General features: G+C 39.6%; 1 protein-coding gene across 3 annotated transcripts in view; it reads left to right on the forward strand.

The window, feature by feature from the left end:
* Nucleotides 1-14,348, forward strand: part of ZC2HC1A (zinc finger C2HC-type containing 1A) — a 54,298-nt gene extending 39,950 nt beyond the window's left edge. The window contains exons 8-10 of one of the 3 annotated variants that reach the window (XM_034763163.1): nt 1,831-1,953; nt 7,350-7,460; nt 8,548-14,348. In XM_034763163.1, the coding sequence (XP_034619054.1) occupies nt 1,831-1,953; nt 7,350-7,460; nt 8,548-8,734 (421 nt within the window). In that variant the 3' untranslated portion in view covers nt 8,735-14,348. The remainder of the gene's footprint in view (nt 1-1,830; nt 1,954-7,349; nt 7,461-8,547) is intronic. The other 2 variants (XM_034763164.1, XM_034763165.1) reach the window with 2 other exon arrangements.
* Nucleotides 14,349-19,360: the final 5,012 nt, after the last annotated feature.

Here is a 19,360-nt window from a genome sequence, read left to right on the forward strand (position 1 = left end):
AGAGCTGTGCAAAGCCTTACTGCACTTCTGTAGTATCTTGCAAACCACATGAATTCAGCATCTTTAAGATGATGATACTGTAGAAATGATTGAAGGATAATATTCATGTTAGAGAGGTATACAAGGCAAATAACTAATTTTCATGGGTCATTAAAAGCCAGAGCAAATCTGAGGGTATGTTGATGAATTAATAGGCTATGAAGCCAATACTAAAATTACATTTCAATGGCCATGAACTTTTATTTTTAAAAATCTTACAGCGTTTGCTGAATCTTTTTTGGCATATAACAAAAATAAAGTTCTCCTTCCTTTCCCCCATGAGATTTTGGAAATTAAGTGCTTTTGCCTTCTCAGGCTTTCCAGTGACATCACTTTGAGGGCAAGGCTTATTATAGACAGAGAATGTAGCAACTTCTGTACTAAGAAGTTATTTTCAGTTTTTTATTTTTTCCCCAGTCTTTTACTTCTATAGCTGAAGTTTAGGAGATATGTTCTCTGACTAGGAATGGCTTTTTGTTTTTTTTTTAATTTGGGCCTAAAAGCTTCAACCATTTTTGAGAATAAAGGAATGGTGATGGGGGAACACACTTTTTCATTGATTTTTTTTTTTTCTTTTTTTTAAGCATGACTCTTTTCTAATAGTTCTAGAACATTGTGGTAGATGATAGCCCAACTTAAAATTTTGCAGGGACGTATTGCCTATGTCTGAGATGAGCCTTTTACTGATCTGGTGAAAATTGATTATGGTTTGTCAAAGATATAAAAGTTTTGCAATGCAATCTCTTAACATTCTAACGAGTCTATTCAAACTGGGAATGCATGCATAGCTTAAGAAGAGTAAGTGATGCCTGTTTTCTCAGGGCTAGTTCTCCTCTAAATCTGACTATTTGAATCTCTTAACACTTTGGATGGGAAGGCAGGAGACCTTATTCCTCTTGGGATGATGGGCTCCAGGTTTGCATGACACTGTGAGAGGGAGGAGAATAGAAGGCATATTGCATTGTTTTAGTGTCATGCTCAGGAACTTCTGGAAAGGGAGAGGAAGAACAGGCCACTTCTCCCTTTATAGGTAACCTTCGACTGGAAGAAGATAGCATTTTCCTCATCCCTTCCCACCATCTTATTCAAGGGTTTGTCTACACAAATGTTTAGTTTGTGGCAAGCTGGAGTGTGAATCTACCGTGCAATAGCCAGCTGCATACTAACTGTCGTGCATTAACAGTTCCTTGGAGTGCTTTGATCTACTCCTGTTTCAAAGCAGTGTAGATCAAAGCACACTAAGGAACTGTTCGTGCATGGCAACAGGGTACATCTAGATAGTTAATGAGCAGCAGGTGAATATGGGATAGATTCATGCTCCAGTTTGCCACAAACTAAATGTTTGGGTAGACAAGCCCTCAGTTAAGTTTGTATGAGTTCTGCCTATGAGCTCTCTGGTCTGCTTCATTGCCATGATTAATTTTACTTTATAATGTTACAGTGTACCCAGTTTATTGTGAGATTGTCAATCATTAAATAACATCATTTGAGAGAACCTAATTTTAATAATCTGCATGACTGTTGGAGAAACTAGTCCCAATAAACTCTCTGATACTTGTGAAGGAAGTGCCTTTTGGAAGACCAGGATTGTAAATGACTTCCTGAAGTTAATGTGTTCACTAAAAGTTTGAGGTCTGGCTGTCCCAGATAAGAATAATTCAATTTCAAAAAGTTAATAGAGTTCTAATGAGGAAGATAAATGTTTAATTGTGACTACTTGTTTGAAATACTTGCAATAATATAAATAGCAAACTAGCCAACTCCTTATGGGTACACCTTTATATATTTTAATAGTAAGACGGACAAGTTAGGCCCACCACTGCGAACTGGAAGAGATGTGCAAAGGTTGTATGACAGTGATACAAAAGCAGACAGTACCATCAAAAGACCAAATGAGTTGTTGCCCATTAACAAGTAAGTATTGCAAATCAGTGTGATTTATCTATTTTTCAGATATGTTCCCCAAAAAGGGTTGGAATATTAAAAGCATCTTGTGACTTTTGAAATATGCAAAGCTTCCTAATGAAGTTGTTACCTAATGACATTGTAACAAACTTGCTGCCCCCTTTTTTGTGACTGTCTTGATAGACCAAAACCACTGTCTTGTGGGAAGGAGGAAATTAATACATAACTTGACACATTATTCTGTATAAGTATAACTTTCATATTGGATACAATGTTTTATGGTAGGACAGAAAACAGAATATATTGTTTGTACCTGAAGACCTTTTCAACTGTCATTTCTTCCTTCATTGACTCCAGTTTATTATATTTACTCTTATTTCATGTTTACAATGCTGGTACAAAGCAGTTATATAGCAATCATTTAAACATAGAGAACAATAAATAAAAAAAAAAGAATACAACCATAGGCATATCACACAGATAAGTCATTACAACAAGATAGCTTATCGGTTGCATTTAGCTTTCAGTAGCTATTAAAAGCCAACACATATACCATTGCTTTAACATGGTAGAGAAATATTCTATATTTCATATATCTTTTGAATAGAAAATAGATGCAGTGTCCTAGATATCACTTTGAGATAACTGGGCAAATGCTGATTTTTAAATGGCAAACACTTTATCTGTAATATTTTAAGGTAAATTGTTAAGGAAGAGTTAGTTACAAATGGTGACACATTGGGAAAATACACAAGAAATGAATATTACTTATTAAGGGGATGCTTTCAAATAATAAAAACAATTTTCCTACATTAATTGTTCTCAGATGCTGTTTTAATTTTTTTAAAAATGTAAACTAAAACATTTCCAGAGACTATTTAGACTAAAATATTCAGACTTGAGTGCCTAAAGTTAGATTCCAATAGGAAAAAACAGTGGCCTTTTTTCCTGAGATGCACAGCATCTGCATCTTCTATTGGCTTCAGTTGGAGCTGGTAGAGTGCTCAGCACCTCTGGAAACCAGGACACTTTAAAAAAATTTATTTAGATGCCTAATATTAAGCATGCAAGTTTGAAAAATCAGGTGCTAGTAATTTGCACAGTGAACATGCTTGAATGAACATGCCTTATATCAACAAAGAGGATGTGACCTGGAAGAGAACTACTGGCGTGAAAGGTATGGACTTTTTGGCAGTCCCAGGAGTCCTACCACTGACACTAATTTTTGACCTACACATGTACCCTTGTAGTCATAGGATAATGATCAACTGTTCTTACTGGAGAGCTTCTTTTGAGAGCTTGGCATCTAGACAAACACTGCCACTATAAGAGTTTTTATTGTCCTACTATGAATATTCTAGCCATATGTAGAAATGTCACTGTTGTGATTATGTCCTCTCAGCTACCCAAGCAGAGCATGTAATTTGAAGAACCTGGGGTGGCGAAAGTGGGATCCATAAATTCTAAACTCCTAGTGCACTGGCTATAATCAGGGTTGCCCAACAGTTCCCATTATAAGCCCCCTGTTTTCAGTTACTTATAATTTTGCCAAAGTTTAACCATTTGGGCTGAAATGTTCCATTAGAGGTGTCTGCCTCAGGCTGCACTTTTTTTGTTTAATTTCAGCCAAAACTGTTCAGCTATTTCAGAGAATGAGGTTAGAGAAAATCACATTTTACCCTTTAAAAAATTTGTTGGCAACCTTTTCTTAGAAAAACTCCACTGCCTCCATGCTTTGCAACAAGGACTGGAAATTTGGCAGGGGGTGGCCTTTGTGATAGTGATGTCCTTTTGGACATCCCTATTAAATATGTGCCCAAATTTGACCAAGTTAGAAGCTTTAGAAAAAAAAATCACAGTTTGCACATGCTCAGTGCAGAATTGTTTAAGAGCAAAAATCTCCGAAGATTCCATCCTCACTGACCAACTGACTCCACTTGGATTGGGAGCTGTGGGATGGAGGGGAGATTAGAACTGGTTGAAAGAGAGGTTGAGGCTGGGAGCTGTGTGTAGGGAACTGGTTGAGGGTTGAGTAAGGAGACTTGGAGCTTGGAAGGTAGGGGAATACTGAACAAGGACACTGGGAGCCATTGAGGGATAAGCTGAACAAGGACACTGGGAGCCATTGAAGGAGACAGCTGGAGACTGGGAGCCAGTTGGCTGGGCTGGGGTGGGTGGGGAGCAGCAAGATTGGATGATGTGCTGGGGTGGAAAACTGGGACTGGCTGGACAAGGAGAACCAGGGTGTGGGGGGGATTGGGAAAGGGGAGACAAAACTGACAAGGAGCTAGGTTTTGGACTGGCTGGACAAAGAAAGTAGGTAGTCAGGATGAGTGGTCTGGGGAAGGAGACAGAACTGGGAGTCAGTGGTCATGAGGAAGAAAGATACAGATGGGATGAGGAGCCAGGAAAGAAGAACTGAGACTGACTAGGCAAGGAGGGGGGTGGATCTAGGACTGGCATTGCAAGGAGACTGAAACAGAGATAAGAAGCCTGAATGGAGAGTGGGAACGGGTGGGCAAAGAAAACAGGACTGAGACAAGGAGCTGAGGGGGAGGTAGAAACAGGACTATGAAAGGTTGGAGGGTATAGGACAGAAGAGGACAAACTTGGGGGGAATGGGCAGAATAGTCTGTGCCCATTAGAGCAGAGAGGTCTATGCAGTGGATCTACAGATTCTAACTCTGTTGATGAACAATGTGGGTGTCAGTATGATGCTGCCTGATGAAATTTCATTTTCCAGTTTGCTGTTTTAAAAGCCTAGGAAATTGTGCACAAAAAATACATTAAAAGACATTGTTGAGGTTGCAAAGTCAAGCACTCAAAAGTTAAGAAATGCCAGAATTAAGGTTGCCTTTGTAATTTTAATTTGCCCCCCCTTGTGCATATGCATTAGTATGCAGTCTTTAATTATATGATCGAATACTATTTTTTACACAGGACCCTGACCTCATTCAGTTCACAGGAAGTACCTGCTCTGGGGATGAATCAGGGTTGCATGTTAAAGGAGGCTGTGGTCTGTAGGATATTGAGGAAGTGGAAGATGCATATTATTTGTAGTACTGGGGCAGGTGGGTATAGGCCTGCCCAGAACTGTAAAGACCTGCCCCCTCAGCTAAAGAGGAGGAACCACTAGACCCAGGCTACAGCAGATTTCTGGGGACAACAACTGAAAGAAACAGGATTCAGAGTGAGGTCAAAGATTAAAATGAGAGAGCCAGAGGGGACACAAAGCAGAGAACTCCAGACAGCGCCCTCTGCTCTTCAAAGGCATCCAGAGTAGAAGGTGTGCAGTGAATGAGGCAGGGTATAGCAGGATGAGAAAGGAGGGTCTTATCATCGAGACAGTTAAATGTTGCCCTGGAGAACTGGATTGTATCTTTGCTTTCGCCACAGAGTTCCTATGTGATGCTGGACAAGTCACTTAAGCCAGACTTTTTGCAGATGATCACTAATTGTGTGTGCATCATTTTCTAGGTGCCTGACTTCACAACCTGAGTCTTGATTTTAAAAAGTGCTGAGCACTCTCTGCTGCAACTGAAGTCCATGAAAACTGTGCTTTGAACAATCAGGTCCCAGGTGTCTCAAATTGGGCACCCAAAATTAGGGGATATTGTTTACCTTAATGTCTCTGTGAATCAAGTTCCTTATCTATAAAATGGGGATAATAATTCCTTGTCATCTCAGAGGTGTGTTGTGGAAATATATTCTTTAGTGTTTATGAAGCACTCGTACTATAATGATGAGCATGGTAGACAAGCCCACGACGAAATACATAATTCTGTTTTCAGAGCAGGATTTGAATAGTGGGCAGTAAATGATGCCTGTGGGCACACACTGAATGATAAATAGTTGCTCAGAAGTTCATCACTTATGCACTGAATGAGGCAGGGACCCTGTGAGAAAAAACGGTATGTGATAATGTAATTAAAGACTGTATGCACATGCACAAGGAGACTGAATTAAGGTTGCCCAGGCAAACAATTCTGGTATTTCCAAAATGTTGAATGCTTGACTTTGCAATCTTAATAATGTACTTTTAACTAACTTTTTGAGTGTAATTTGCACTTATATTGTGGCTTTTTGATTCCACAATGCTTTTATAAAGTAATCCTTACAATGCTGTTGGTAAGTAGGTAGGAAAGCAGCCCATCCTACAGACAGGAGCAATAAAGGAGAAAGTTTGCGACCAGCCTGATGTCACAAAGTCAATCTGTGAGCTGGGGCTATAGGCCAGATTACTCGCTGGCGTAAGTGGGAGGCATACTTGTGTGCTTAATTATTAGATCACTCCCCTCACTTTGGGTTTTTCACAGCAGTGTTCAGGCCACTGGGTCCAAATCTCAGGGGTCAAGAATCCTGCCTTAATCTACCCTTGGCTATTACTGATGAAGGTAATTTTTTTAAAAAAATAAATACATTCCTCAACACACTGTCCAGTGTGTGGTAAATTTTTGGAACAAGACAACAGAACTTATCTTTAAGCACTGGTAGTGAAGGGTGCTTCCTCCTCCCCGTTCCTCTTGATGGTGGCAATGCTACTCAGGGATAACATCCATGCTATCCCTGCTCAGGAATAGCACAGCTTGTCAATGCTCTGATGTTTCCCCATTTCTTCAAAATGAGCAACTGTCTGGAGATTTGAATGGGACAGAACAATCCTTTAGCTGGGTATCACCACCTAATTTCCCTTCTTCTGTGTGGGGATTCTTGAGAGAGCTTCTGCCTCTGTGTTGCTGCAGTATTGAACTAAGGATTTGACAAGCCATAAAAGATGTGTACTCCTACCCTGTTGAATAAAAGTTATTCCCCCATCCCCATGCTTAGGAGGAAGAGGCTGGACCATGAGGGCATCACCATCCTTCATAAGCAGGGGAGTAACAGCCACCTTCAATGGCTGCTGTGGCTGGGTTCAGTATTATGGGAAAAAGAAAGCAGTGGCCATGGCTCACCTAAGAATTGACTGTGAAGGGGAGCAAGGCATCCATCTGCCTAAAGATTCTTCCACCTCTTCAAGGCCACCAGTCAGTTGCTTTTCACTCTTCTAGCAGTCCTAACAGAGCCATAAAATCACTTTTAGCCTGGCTTCAGAGGTGGAAATGTTCTATACCATGAGCAATCAATAGAGAGTGCATTTGCTCTATTCTAGTGTGATGCAGAATGAAAGGTTGGGAGTAGGAGTGAAATGCTTCTCCATTAGCCAAAAGGGTTGCAGTGTTACCATCACTGGTCCAGGTTCTGGCACTCTGTGGTCCTCAGAACTTGCTAATCATGCTACGGCTTTTCACTCTGTCATTGGTGGGGTTAATGAGGCTCTACCGTTTTTACAAAGTATTGGCAATGTTGTGCCTGGGTGGTTTGTTGAACCTGTTTATTTAATTCACTGACTATCTACTCTCTTCCAGACCCACTGTGAAAACTCGAATATCAACCCCTCCAAGTATGGCAAAAAACGCGGGCACAGGTGCTCTAGCAAACAAAAGGAAAATCTATAATGCAGAAAGTTACTCAAGCAGGTAGTTTTTAACTTTGTAATCTTGTAAGTAAATAGAAACATTTTAGGGGAGTACTGTCTACAGGAAATGATGGGAAGGGTGGTACACAGACAGTTATGGGAATTTCTTAATTCAATATTCTTTGGTAGATTTAACAATTTTAGTATGCTTTGACTGTAGATTTGGCATGTTTAGCGCTGTAGCTTAGTGTAAAAGTAAAATTTCACCCATCCAAGTATGTAAGGCTGAGCATTAAAAGTTTCAATAGGCTTGTGAAAAGGTTATGAGAATGGCTCTTTCAACCTACATTTAAGTCAATTGCTGCTAACTGAAGAAGAGAAAATAGGGAGTTTATAGTTCTAACTCCACATGATCTGAGGGTGATACGGTGGGTGTGATTTTCCGAGGTTCTCAGTGCCATACAGTGCTAATATTTCTTTGACTATATACTTTCATTTGTTAAAGATATATTTAGGGTTACTTTCCAACAAAACCTTTGATAACTCAGTGATAGAATTTCTAGTTAGACTAACTTGTGACTTGAATGTTTCTTCCTGCTTCTAGGATTCTGGTGTTAGTTTCCTTTAGCATCTCTCTTTTCATTTCAAAGTAGGGAGCACTTTGGAAAGGGTGTACAATATGATATTTCAAGTAGGTAGGCTGCTTATCCCTTTCATGGCACAAACTTTAAAGCAGGGATTGGCAACCTTTGGCACGCAGCCTGCCAAGCTAAGCATCCTGGTGGGCCGGGCCGGTTTGTTTACCTGCTGTGTCTGCAGGTTCGGCCAATTGTGGCTCCCACTGGCCGCGGTTCGCCGCTCCAGGCCAATGGGGGCGCGGGAAGCGGTGCGGGCCGAGGAATGTGCTGGCTGCCACTTCCAGCAGCTCCCATTGGCCTGGCATGACGAACCGCGGTCAGTGGGCGCCGCGATCGGCCGAACGTGCCCGGTGGCAGGCCACGTGCCGAAGGTTGCTGATCCCTGGTTTAAAGTATATATTTGTCAGTTCTTAAAAAATAGTAATTCTTTGCAAAGGATTAGAATGGATACTTATACCAAGTTGCACTGTATTAAATTATATTATGAACGTTTGTTATCTGAATTTTCAGGTCTGATGGTAAAATTGGGTATGATAGTGGAGACTACTCATCCTCAGTCAATGGAGGAAGTACAAAAAGCAGCGATGAAAATTCACCTGTACAGTTATCAAAATTTTGCCATGAATGTGGAACCAGATACCCAGTGGAATGGGCAAAGTTCTGCTGTGAATGTGGAATTCGAAGAATGGTTGTGTGAATGCATTCAGAAAGGCAAAGAAAGCAAGCAAACAAAAAAACGAAACAAAAACAAAAAAAAAGAAAGAAACCCAGAGCTTCAGTTGCATATTGCAGCATGGAATGCTGGAGCACTCCTTCCCGTTAGATTTCATGCTGCAAACATCCTGAAATACCATGTTGTAGTAATTTACTGAGTGCAATCCTTTTGGTTACATAGTTATTTATATATAAATATATATACTGTATATAAAAATTACAGGTACCTAAAACTGTGCCATTCAAGGACATTCTAATCTCTGTTGGAAAATATTTTAAACTAAATAGAGATGTGTTTGGCAACTTAGCAAATAGAAATGGATCTTTTTGTAGAACCCTGGTATGTAAAATATTCTAGCTATGAAACATTTGGGCTTAAAAAATGCTTCTGAGAAGGAATCAGATGTATTTATGGGACACTAACTAAGAAACTGTCTTTTAAGGAAGTATGAAAACTGCATGAGCAGCTCCTATAACTTTCTAATGAAAATATTAAAAGATTGTCTTTGGTTAAAGAGATTAAACCATACTATTCTAATGAGCTTCCATGGTTATTTTCTGGCACTGCTTCTAAAAGATTTGTTAAAGCAAATGGACTGAAGTGCTGTGTGAAAGTATTGTTCACCTATGTAAAGAATAATAGGAATTGAATAAGAACCAATGAAGGTTATTACATATTTACAGCCAGCAGTATGGGACCAGGCATTTTTTTTAAAAGTTATGTTTTTCATAATGACATACTTTCCTTTCCATAACTGTCCACATGAGTCTTACCCAACAGCTCCCATCTCTCCTTCCAGAGATGTCTGCAGGTTCCTGCTCCCTTCACTTTCCTCCTCTTTCTCCAGAAGGAAAGACAAAATAATTTACTCCAGAATTTTAAAATAAAGTTTCTTGGTATGTATTGAGATTTTCCAGTGGATGGCTTTAATGGATGATTATCATAGATGATATAAATAATTTGTACATCCATTTTTTAAATAGTCCTTATAATGTATCTAACATGATAGAGGTCCATATAGTTATATGAAACTGGTACTGTAAGTTTTGATAGAAGTCATCACTTCCTTTATTCTTATCCCTGTGCAAAAGCACAGCCATATGTTTTATGGAGCACTTATGCTTCATGGCATAGTATGAATATTTAATTATTCTATCTGCAATTTCTGCATTCTCCTGGGCTGTTTACTGCAGCCATTGAAATCAATAGCAAAACTCACATTGACTTCCAGGGAAGCAGGATCAGACACCTTAGCTGTTTAACTTTTGTAATATGACAACCAGCGGGGGCAGTTTAAATAACCAGGCAAAAGCTGAGTTTCTTAGTCTGTGTCTGAATTTAAATGTTTCTGGTATGTGACGTTTGCTTTGAAGTGTTTTAAACTATTTTGGTTTCCCAGGGAAAAACAATCTGAAAGAATCTAATTGTGCCTTTCCCAAATTAACTGTGCTGACTTGTCCAAAATTGTTACTTTTAATTCATTGCTGCCACTAATATAGCAGATGTATGATTTTTGTTAAGGTGGTATATTGAAGCTTTTTGCCACATATGGTATGACATTGCAATATTTTCAATTAATGTAATCCAAAAGTACTATTAATATTTTTGGAGAATACAGATAATGGGGCCAAAATACAAACAAAATGGATTTGATATCCATTTTGTGGATACCTTTCTCTGATTTTTATGGATATCTTTAGGAACTTGAAGATGTCATTTTGTGGGCCCTAAACTATTATTGCTATTTTAGGATGACCAAGTTCAGTGGTACAGAATTGTTTTGTAATCTTTCTGAGAAATTAAATGTTTTTAGTAATTGTCCCTTTACCAGGTGTATTGACATCTTTTCTAATTCTCCAATATGGCCACTGAGCTGCCCATGTTTAGTGTGTAAGAGTGGATAACTACTAAATGTGATGTTGTATAATAGGTAGCCAAAAATGGGCTCAGCCAAGGGATACTGAAGGTTCATAGGCCCAATATCTGATTTAGTTTCTGTTCTTATATATGTTGGCAAATTAAATGTTATCAGTTTTAAAAAAAATAAATGGTAGCAGCCCAGCACTCATCATGAGCAAACCTGTAATAACAGCAATGTGTGTGTACAGTATAAAGGGAAAGTTTAGTAAGGAAACAGATTAGTTTCAAACTTACAAGGATTTTATTGTGAATAATGAGAGGAGTGGAGGACTTCTCTACAAAATTATGAAAGCCTGTCCTTTGAAACCATAAATGCCAAGTTTCCCAATTCAATTCATGCAATACATGGTTTTATATTCACTGCTCTTTGAGCTGTTGTGTAATGCAGTGCTTCAAAGTCAGGTTTTAGAAAATTATCCTAGAGTTATGCACCATTTATTTTCTTTTAATTGAAATGTTGTGTGTATTAGTCTAAAGTTTAATTCAGCATTACAACTCAGTAAATTTAAACCTTGATTATTGACAAAATGTAACATTTAATAATGTGCACGTTTGAAACTTCTATAATAAAGACATGAAAACACTAACATAAAATTTGATTATCCAGTTTGTTACTGCATACTGAGGCTATAGTCAGTATGTTAAGGTTTGTTTATCAAAATGTTTTTATTATCTAATATTATAGATTTTTCATGTATCTAGTGCCATCTACAGAGGACTGCATTGCACACTGTAGCAGCACAGACTACTGCCTTTCCATCCAGATGTTTGTTAGCAAACAAAAACGGAATGGTTTTCATAATACTCATTGCAGATGAAACACATAAGGAACATAATTAAGTATCATATAAAAAGCAAGAAATAAGCATGGTGATTGAAGGAAGATTAGTGAAGAACTTGAAAGCTCAGTGTACATCTCTCCAAGAATATGTATAAGCATATGTTCTGTGTGAACTCTTCAAAAATTATTATCCAAAATTAAATTAATAAAGCTAAGCTAATCATTTTTAATTAAAATGGGAAGAACACTAGAGAAGGATTATGAACCCCAAAACTACTGAATAACAACATGCATTAACTGTACATTTAAAAATCTCTGAATAATTTTGTTGGTGTAATTATATGGTCACAGTATTACTTTTACCTCCAGGACCTTGACAACTTTTATTATCTACTATATATATTGTGCTATTAGTTCTCTTGCAAAGGTTCTCTCATTCTGTAGGAGGGAATCAGTGGAGGGTTCTTGCATGAAGAGCCAGCTCTGAAGTGAAGGTTAATGGTAGGTTCCACAGTTGCCAACTTTCATGTGGTAAATAAGCACCCTGACTTTCACAATAAGCCTAAAATCAAGCTAATCCCATTTCAAAACAAGGCCAGAACAAGCCAGTCTCTAAGAACCCCAACACTCTGTGACTAGATCCCACCCAGCGTGCAGTCTGGGGACTGGCGTGGGCCCGCTGTGCACCTCTGACTCTCTCACCCCTTGCCCCTGCTTTCCCCCCCCCCCTTACTCCTGCTTGCCGGGAACCAATCAAGAAAAAGAAGCAGCAAGCTACAAGCCCAACATGCAACAAGCTATAAGCCAAAAACTAGCCAACTAGCAACTCACAAGCCAATTAAGCCAAAAACAAGCTCAATTTCTGTTTTGTTTTTTTTTCGTGGGTTTGGCCCTGCATGCCATCTTGGCTGCCATACCATCTTCCCTATCCTGAAGGTGTTGAGTGCTGCCTCTTTTTAGGATTTAAACCACCAGTACCTAGAAAAGTATTTCTGTGCCCCAGAAAGCAGACACCAGACTTAGTGTCTTGCCTTCTCCTCTGCCTGTCCGTTTCTCCCTCATGCTATCTCACATTTTTCTTTAAAAATTGAACTTTTAGGCGGAACTTTTCAAAGGGATTTGGACTCCCCATTACATTTCCCTTGGTGGATTTGAAAATCTCAATCTTTAAGGTTTGTTGCCCAGTAATGAGACCCAGCTTGATGTTAGGAGCTCTCCATGGTGCTCTGGCACTGAATCTGCTCCTACAATGCATCTAATAATCAGTCTTTCATTGCACATGCTACAGCAAGTGAGGGAAACAGAGTGCTGACTGCAAAGTGCATTTCAGCAACAGCCCCAATGTTAGAACGTCATGGAGGGTGTCTGTTACTGAGAGGAAGTGGCTCAGTGTTGTGATGGTGCAGTGGTGCGCAGGGAAGAATAGATAAAAAAAATTTCCTGATGGAAATAGCAGAACAGTATCTCTCTGCAGTAGCTTAAATGCTGCGTGCTGGCATCCCGCATGACTAGTCTACTGAACATGAAATCAAATAATATTGTCTGAATGCTATAAAAATCCCCTAGAAATATTAGTTATCAGTCACATTGATTCTGTATTGTATGGGGAATAAAACACTCCTGGTAGAAGCTTTCTGAAATTGTTACTGGAAAAATTGTGTTGCTAGAAAAGGGGCTATTTTCCTACTTAATTTTATTGTTTTTGCTAAGCAGGGAAACTTAAATGGGAACAAGGTTTTGTGCTTGCAACTGTGTGTCAAACACTGAAAATAAATGTACATGAAATGATGGTTAATGAAATTGAGTGAATTTTATTTGCTTGCCCAAAAAATAATTACTTGCCTGGGGGGAGTGAGTGAGTAGACTTTTTTTAAGGCTCATTTATTATTAATCTGTGGGTATGTATCTTTTTTTAAATTCAAAACATAATGGAGTACAGAGTTCTATTGCATTTTGATAAGCACAGTTGATTCAAAACCAGATTAGCCTATGGTGTGTTAGTTTCTTTTTAACCCACTAGTAAGGTTAAATCACGGCCTCACTTTATCCATGTCATAAAAATAATATTTGGTAGGAAATTATTAGCAGTGTTTAGTAAGCTAGCACTCACTCAGCTCCCTGAGACTGTCTTCCTAGATGTATAATACGAGGGTTGGCTGGTACATATTTCCAGATGAAAAGTTAGTTTTTGTTTTTTTTATTGTTTACATATATTAAAGTGCAAACATGTTACCATGCTCATGGGCACTAAATAGAACCATTAAATATGTCACGAGCAATTGAAAAACTTTACAAATTTTCCCTTTACAAATATGAACATTCTTCATTTGATATATACTAATTGAAAAGTATTTTTCCCCATGAAAATAATAGCCCTTGAGACTTAATCAGATGTATTTTGAAGTTTCATTCCATTCAAAACCACTAATGCAAATGTAGTTATAGAATAACAGCATTCTGGTGTGGGCTTTTGGCAGAAGTAGTGTGGGATTTGCGCCTGATCCAATGCTGAGCACTCAACAGCTGCTGGCCCTGTGTGTGTCTCTTACATGTATCTTCATAAGATAAAGCACCCATTTATTTATTTTTATGCCAGCGTTTCACCTGTTTTATATAAATGGTTCATTATTGTATCTGATATTATTAGAGTTGTCATTACTGGATCTGTCATTGTTTATGCCTGGCACTTTAATGCATCGAATACTCTCATATTTGTCACTATCAAGAGTCCGATTTCTATCAGATGGCTTGAGTTTCTTGATCACTTATTTGCTATGTGAAGTTTGAATTCTCAAGTGTCAATTCCATTTTAATTTGCAAATGTAATTTGTAACTAGCTCACCCTATACAATCTTGCCACTTGTTAACAATAAAGCAGATCTGCTGGATAAAGCATTATCTTGTATGTTTCTGTATTGTCAAGTGTAAGTTGTCTCAAAAAGTAGCCTAGCATTGTTTTGTTTAGTACTGTGTTTGAATCATGTACATTTTTGAATTCCCAAGGTCCAGAGGCCATGTATAATGCTTGCTCCTAACATTTGGGCCAGCTACTGTCTTCTCCTGTGAGTAGAGACAGCTGAAACAATGCAAGTAGAACTTTCAAAAGCATATACATGAATTTTATTGAGAATGAGGCTCCCAGGTGTGTCAACCCGTTTTGAAAATGTCACTTACTCTCCTAAATCACTAAGGACTTTGGAAAAATTTATCCTGAATTTTAATTAGTGTTTGTACAACTCTTGGAAGATGTAAAGTTATGTCTAACTGAGAAGAGTTATCTTCATATTTATATACCTACTATTGAGTATGATTAGTTTATATAGAGCTTTTAGTCTGCTGTTTGCCTTTTTTCTGACAATGTAAAGGAGTTATTTTAATGCATAGCCAATCACTGTGATATCTGTGTTGTAAATGTAAATCTCATCTATATTTTTCTTGTGTTAGATTCTTTGAGGTGAACAGAAGCTGTAATTCATAGGATTTTTTTGTCCAGTCCGGCTGAATTGAGACAGAGTTCCTCTTTTCATCTTCATTCCCCCCACACTGCCCTAATTACAAAGCTGCTCCAATTGGCATTTTTTTCTGGCCCCACCACACCCTCCTCAGGTCCTATTTTTGCTGCAGAGAAAAGCAGATACTTCCTCTTCTGTACTCTGGGTGAAACTCATTCCTGTATAGAGGTGTGTGGCGGGGAGACAACTCATCGGCACGGCGCCTCCTGCTGGTCATCCTGGGAATTAGCTCTTCCAGCCTCTGGAGTGCCTTCTGCAGGCCAGTGTCTCGCCTGCCACTGGCCCCCGTGTCCCTCCCGGACCCCAGTGCCCTTTACATCAGGGTTCTGCCCCCTAGCAGCAACACAATCTGAGTCTCCCCACCCAGGGGAACCTCCAACCCCCTATCCCTACCTTGCCTCAGTGTCTACTGCCAGTCATTGTCTAGCCCCCCGCTCCCTGGGGCAGACTGCAGTCTATAAACCACCCATAATCAGCAAGGGGGGTTGGACCAGCTGCCTCTGCCTATATCTGGGCTGCCCCTCTGCAGCCCTAGTACCCTTCTGTGGGTCCTTAACTCAGCCTGCAGCCTGGGGCTTTGCTAGGCTGGAGCTCCCCAGCTCCCTCTGCCCTTCCCCAGCACTGCTGCACCCTAGGTACCCTCCTCAGCTTCCCAGGCAGCCAGGTCCTTCTCTCTCAAAGACTAGAGAGAGAGTGGCCTCTACAGCCTCTGGCCCTCAGCCCTGTTATAGGGCCAGCTGTGGCTGCTTCCCCCAATCAGGCTAGCTTACCGACCACAGCCCTCTCCAGGGCTGCTTTAACCCCTTCAGGACCACCCCACTACAAGGGGCCACAGAAGCCTATGCAACATTTAGATCTACTGGAGCCCTATTTTGAGGATGTAAGTTGTGCATAGTCCATGGGTGCTCTGCATAAGGTGAATTTTACACTGCCTGAGTGAGTAACTTGCAAAAGATTCTTTTCCCTGAGGAAATGAGTCTTTTTAAAAGTCTCCCCTAGGAATTTTGCGTTTTTGGAATTGAGTGCAATGCTTGGGGTAGGTTTTGCCAAGTGCTCCCCCTTGCCTCCATACCAGTGAGTTTCAGCAGCTCCTCACCTGCTCTGGTAGCCACTGGCTTAGCTGTCTCATGCTTTCTTGCATAAGAGATTGGGGGAACAACCGGGATTTCAGTAAAGTGGATTTAGCACCTGAACATTGCCTTATCCTCCTTCAGGATCACTATCATGCTTCCATTGTGAGCCAGCCCTTCACTTTGCTAATGTGTGGTGAGGACAGCACCAGAGCTGCTTTTGAAACAAAACTGCCACTGTTCCCTACCACAACTTGCGTCATGCCACAAAGCCCGCAGGACAGTTCTAGTTAAGGGAAGGAAAATGCTCTCACTGAAGCCCTGCATAGACAATTACTACGCTGGCTTCTTTTTTGTCCTAGGACTTCAGAGAGGACCGTCACCTTGAGACCAATTTCCTATCTGACCACTCAGTCTATCACCAGAGGAACCCTAACCAGATACCTTTTTTGTGATGCCTATACTGCTCACCCAACCCTGCTAAATTACTAAAACCGTCTTGTGACAAGATCACTTCTTGTCATGCACAGGTTTAGTTTAAAAAAACCCAAAACCTGGTCATCCAGGAGAAGCTGCTTCTATCACCCTTTAACTTTTGTATCAGAAATAGAAATCTGGAAATTGATTTGCTAAGTGGTCTTTGCAAAATTGCTATTCATAGCCCATTTACTGTTCATTCTTGTGGGCTAGAGAAAGATATAAACTGAAAGTAAACAAGTCAAGGAATGCAAGTCATCGTGACAAGCAGCACTGGTGAATAAGAAGTGAATAATCTGCACTTGGCAATGAGATACAAACTGGCAGGATATTTATTAAGAAAAACACACCGCAAACAATTTTATAGTTTCTCAAGTCCGAATTATGATCTCCGCTTGCTTGCAGGCCCCTGTTATGTTAATTTCGATGGAGTAAGTGGACCCAGAGAGTCCAAGGTGCTAACATGACCCTGCCATTGTACAACACTAAACTGTTAAACAAGGTTTTAGGGTTCCAGCACAGAAACCTCAGCCTGCTAAGTCCCATTGAAAACTCCATTAAAAATCTTCATAACCTTTGATTAAAGATACAAACGAAGAAGGAGACAGTTCAAGCATTTGAAATGTACAGTATGAAGTAAGACTTTCATTTTAATGTATCGCTTTTTTCTTTCCCTTGAGAGAGGTTTTTTTTATAAAGGAACCCCCCCCTGTTTGACAATCTTTTAGATGGTATTTAAGATGGTAATATCCTTTTTGAGGAAAAGAGAACAAGTTAATTGAGATTAACAGTAGCAGCAGCTCCAGCCTAAATCCAATCCTGCTTCCTTGAAGACTAAACAAGACGCACACATACACAACGGGGGAGAAAAGATAGTAAATGCAGCTTCTGACTTTGGTGCTGATTCTTACTTTCAACCTTGCTGCTGCAGAAACACAGGCACAGTCCAATCAGCCACCCCGAGACCTGGCTAACTTGTATCAGTACCACAGCGTTCCTTTTAGCTGCCTCATTGGTCACAGGGATCACAGCACTTCTGAAAGAAACACTCTTGACCAGCTAAGCCAGGCTTTTATTAAACAGAAGGCAAAAAAGAGATGGATAGGAAAGAGGGGAAATAGGGTAAGGGAAGAAAAAAGACACATGAGGGAGGGAATACTAGCAGGAACCAAAGTCTGATATCCTGGCTGATGTTTAGGACTTAACCCATGCTGGTGGAGGTGGTGACATAATTGGTTTCCTTCGCTCTCTCTGGCTCTGGTCTCAGGATCAGGAGATTGAAGGCTGAATGGTGTGTCAGTGGCTCCTGGGCTCCCAGAAGATGGTAAGGTGACAACCATGATGGAGCAGCTGATTCCTTTTTGTCCTGCTGTCCTCTGACCTGTTTGATCCTCCTTTTGAAGCCTTTTTTAAGAACCCACAAAAGGGAGCGATAGGTGCAATAACCCATCGCCCCATTATTTTGTCCACCAGTTACACCTAATTTCTGGCAAACCAATTTTGGTCCATTAATTTCCGATTCCATTCTCTTCTTTGTTTGGTATAAGTAGACCTTTTTGTTCAGACCTCTTCAGTCTTTCTGTTTCTAAATTTGGCTAACTTTTATAAACAAGTTTATGTAACTGGTTGAGTTGGCCTTTTGTTACCATGGACAACGTAGAATACAGGCCTTGGCATACCTATATTTTGACTGCTACTGAGGACTGTGCCAAAGCACAGCACTTGGCCTTTCTTAGGATTCCAACAGGCTTATACTTTTTCCAGTTAGTCCCTGGTGGGTTCTCCTTTGCTAATGGCAGCGATTAGTAGGAAATTGGTCCTGGCTTTAGACTTGCTGAATTTTCAAGGAAATTCAGTTGCTCCTTCCTCAGAAAAACCAGCTGTAACTGATTTATTCTGAAAACTTCAGATTAGTTTTACAGCTATATCAGACAATGAATGATTGGTTATTTCATTTAACAAAGGTACTTGAAGCAGATATTTATGAAGTCATTGGGAGATAAACTATCTCCAATTCAACAGGTTAATCATTAATATTTCGAGGATTTTCTTGCCCTGCTGTATTAGGAGGAGAACATCACCTGACAGACATTTAAATTGTTTTATTTAACTAAAACAACGTTATGTATTCTGGATTTTTTTTCAACAGCAAACAATTTAACGAAACGAGCATATGAATTTTTGAATGTAGTTAAACATTCAAGTTTTTTAAAATCAGGTTTGTTGTTATTAAAATTATTTTTAACTAAAATAGTTAAATACTTTAAAAAAATGAAATTGACTGTGTCATCCTGGTCAACACAAGAATCTTAAAATATTGGCTTTTGCAGCTAACTCAATTGTCTTCACCTTCATTTTCCTGTTTGTTCATAATCTGGAAAAGAAAAACAAGCTTTCCTGCTTTTTCAGGTCCCAACGATTTCTCAATTTGGAGTGAATTGGTGCAAAGGAAGAAAATATTCTTTCTACACCGGCAGAAGAAGCTACTGCTGTTAAAAGTGAGATTATCACTTCAACAGTTTCTGAATCCACGTGCTTAAGTGACTTCCACCAGTTCACTGGTGTGACTTTCTTTAAAACATCATCAGCAAACACATATTTCTTGAATGGTTCACCCTTAGCTCTGAAGTTTATTATACTTGGCATTATGGCGGGATGATTGCTGAATGTCCATGTAATAGCCAACTCCTCTTCTTCAGCAGTTAAGGTTTGACTCTCGTACTGAGTATAAAGAATATTTGCAAGAAAATGAGCTGGAGATAGTGCTTATCCCATTCATTTTTTTTTAATGTCTGTAATTTAACTCTGTCATTGCATATTTATCTTTTTAAGATTTCACTCAGTTCCT

The sequence above is a fragment of the Trachemys scripta genome, chromosome 2 (assembly GCF_013100865.1).
Source record: "Trachemys scripta elegans isolate TJP31775 chromosome 2, CAS_Tse_1.0, whole genome shotgun sequence".
NCBI lineage: Eukaryota > Metazoa > Chordata > Testudines > Emydidae > Trachemys > Trachemys scripta.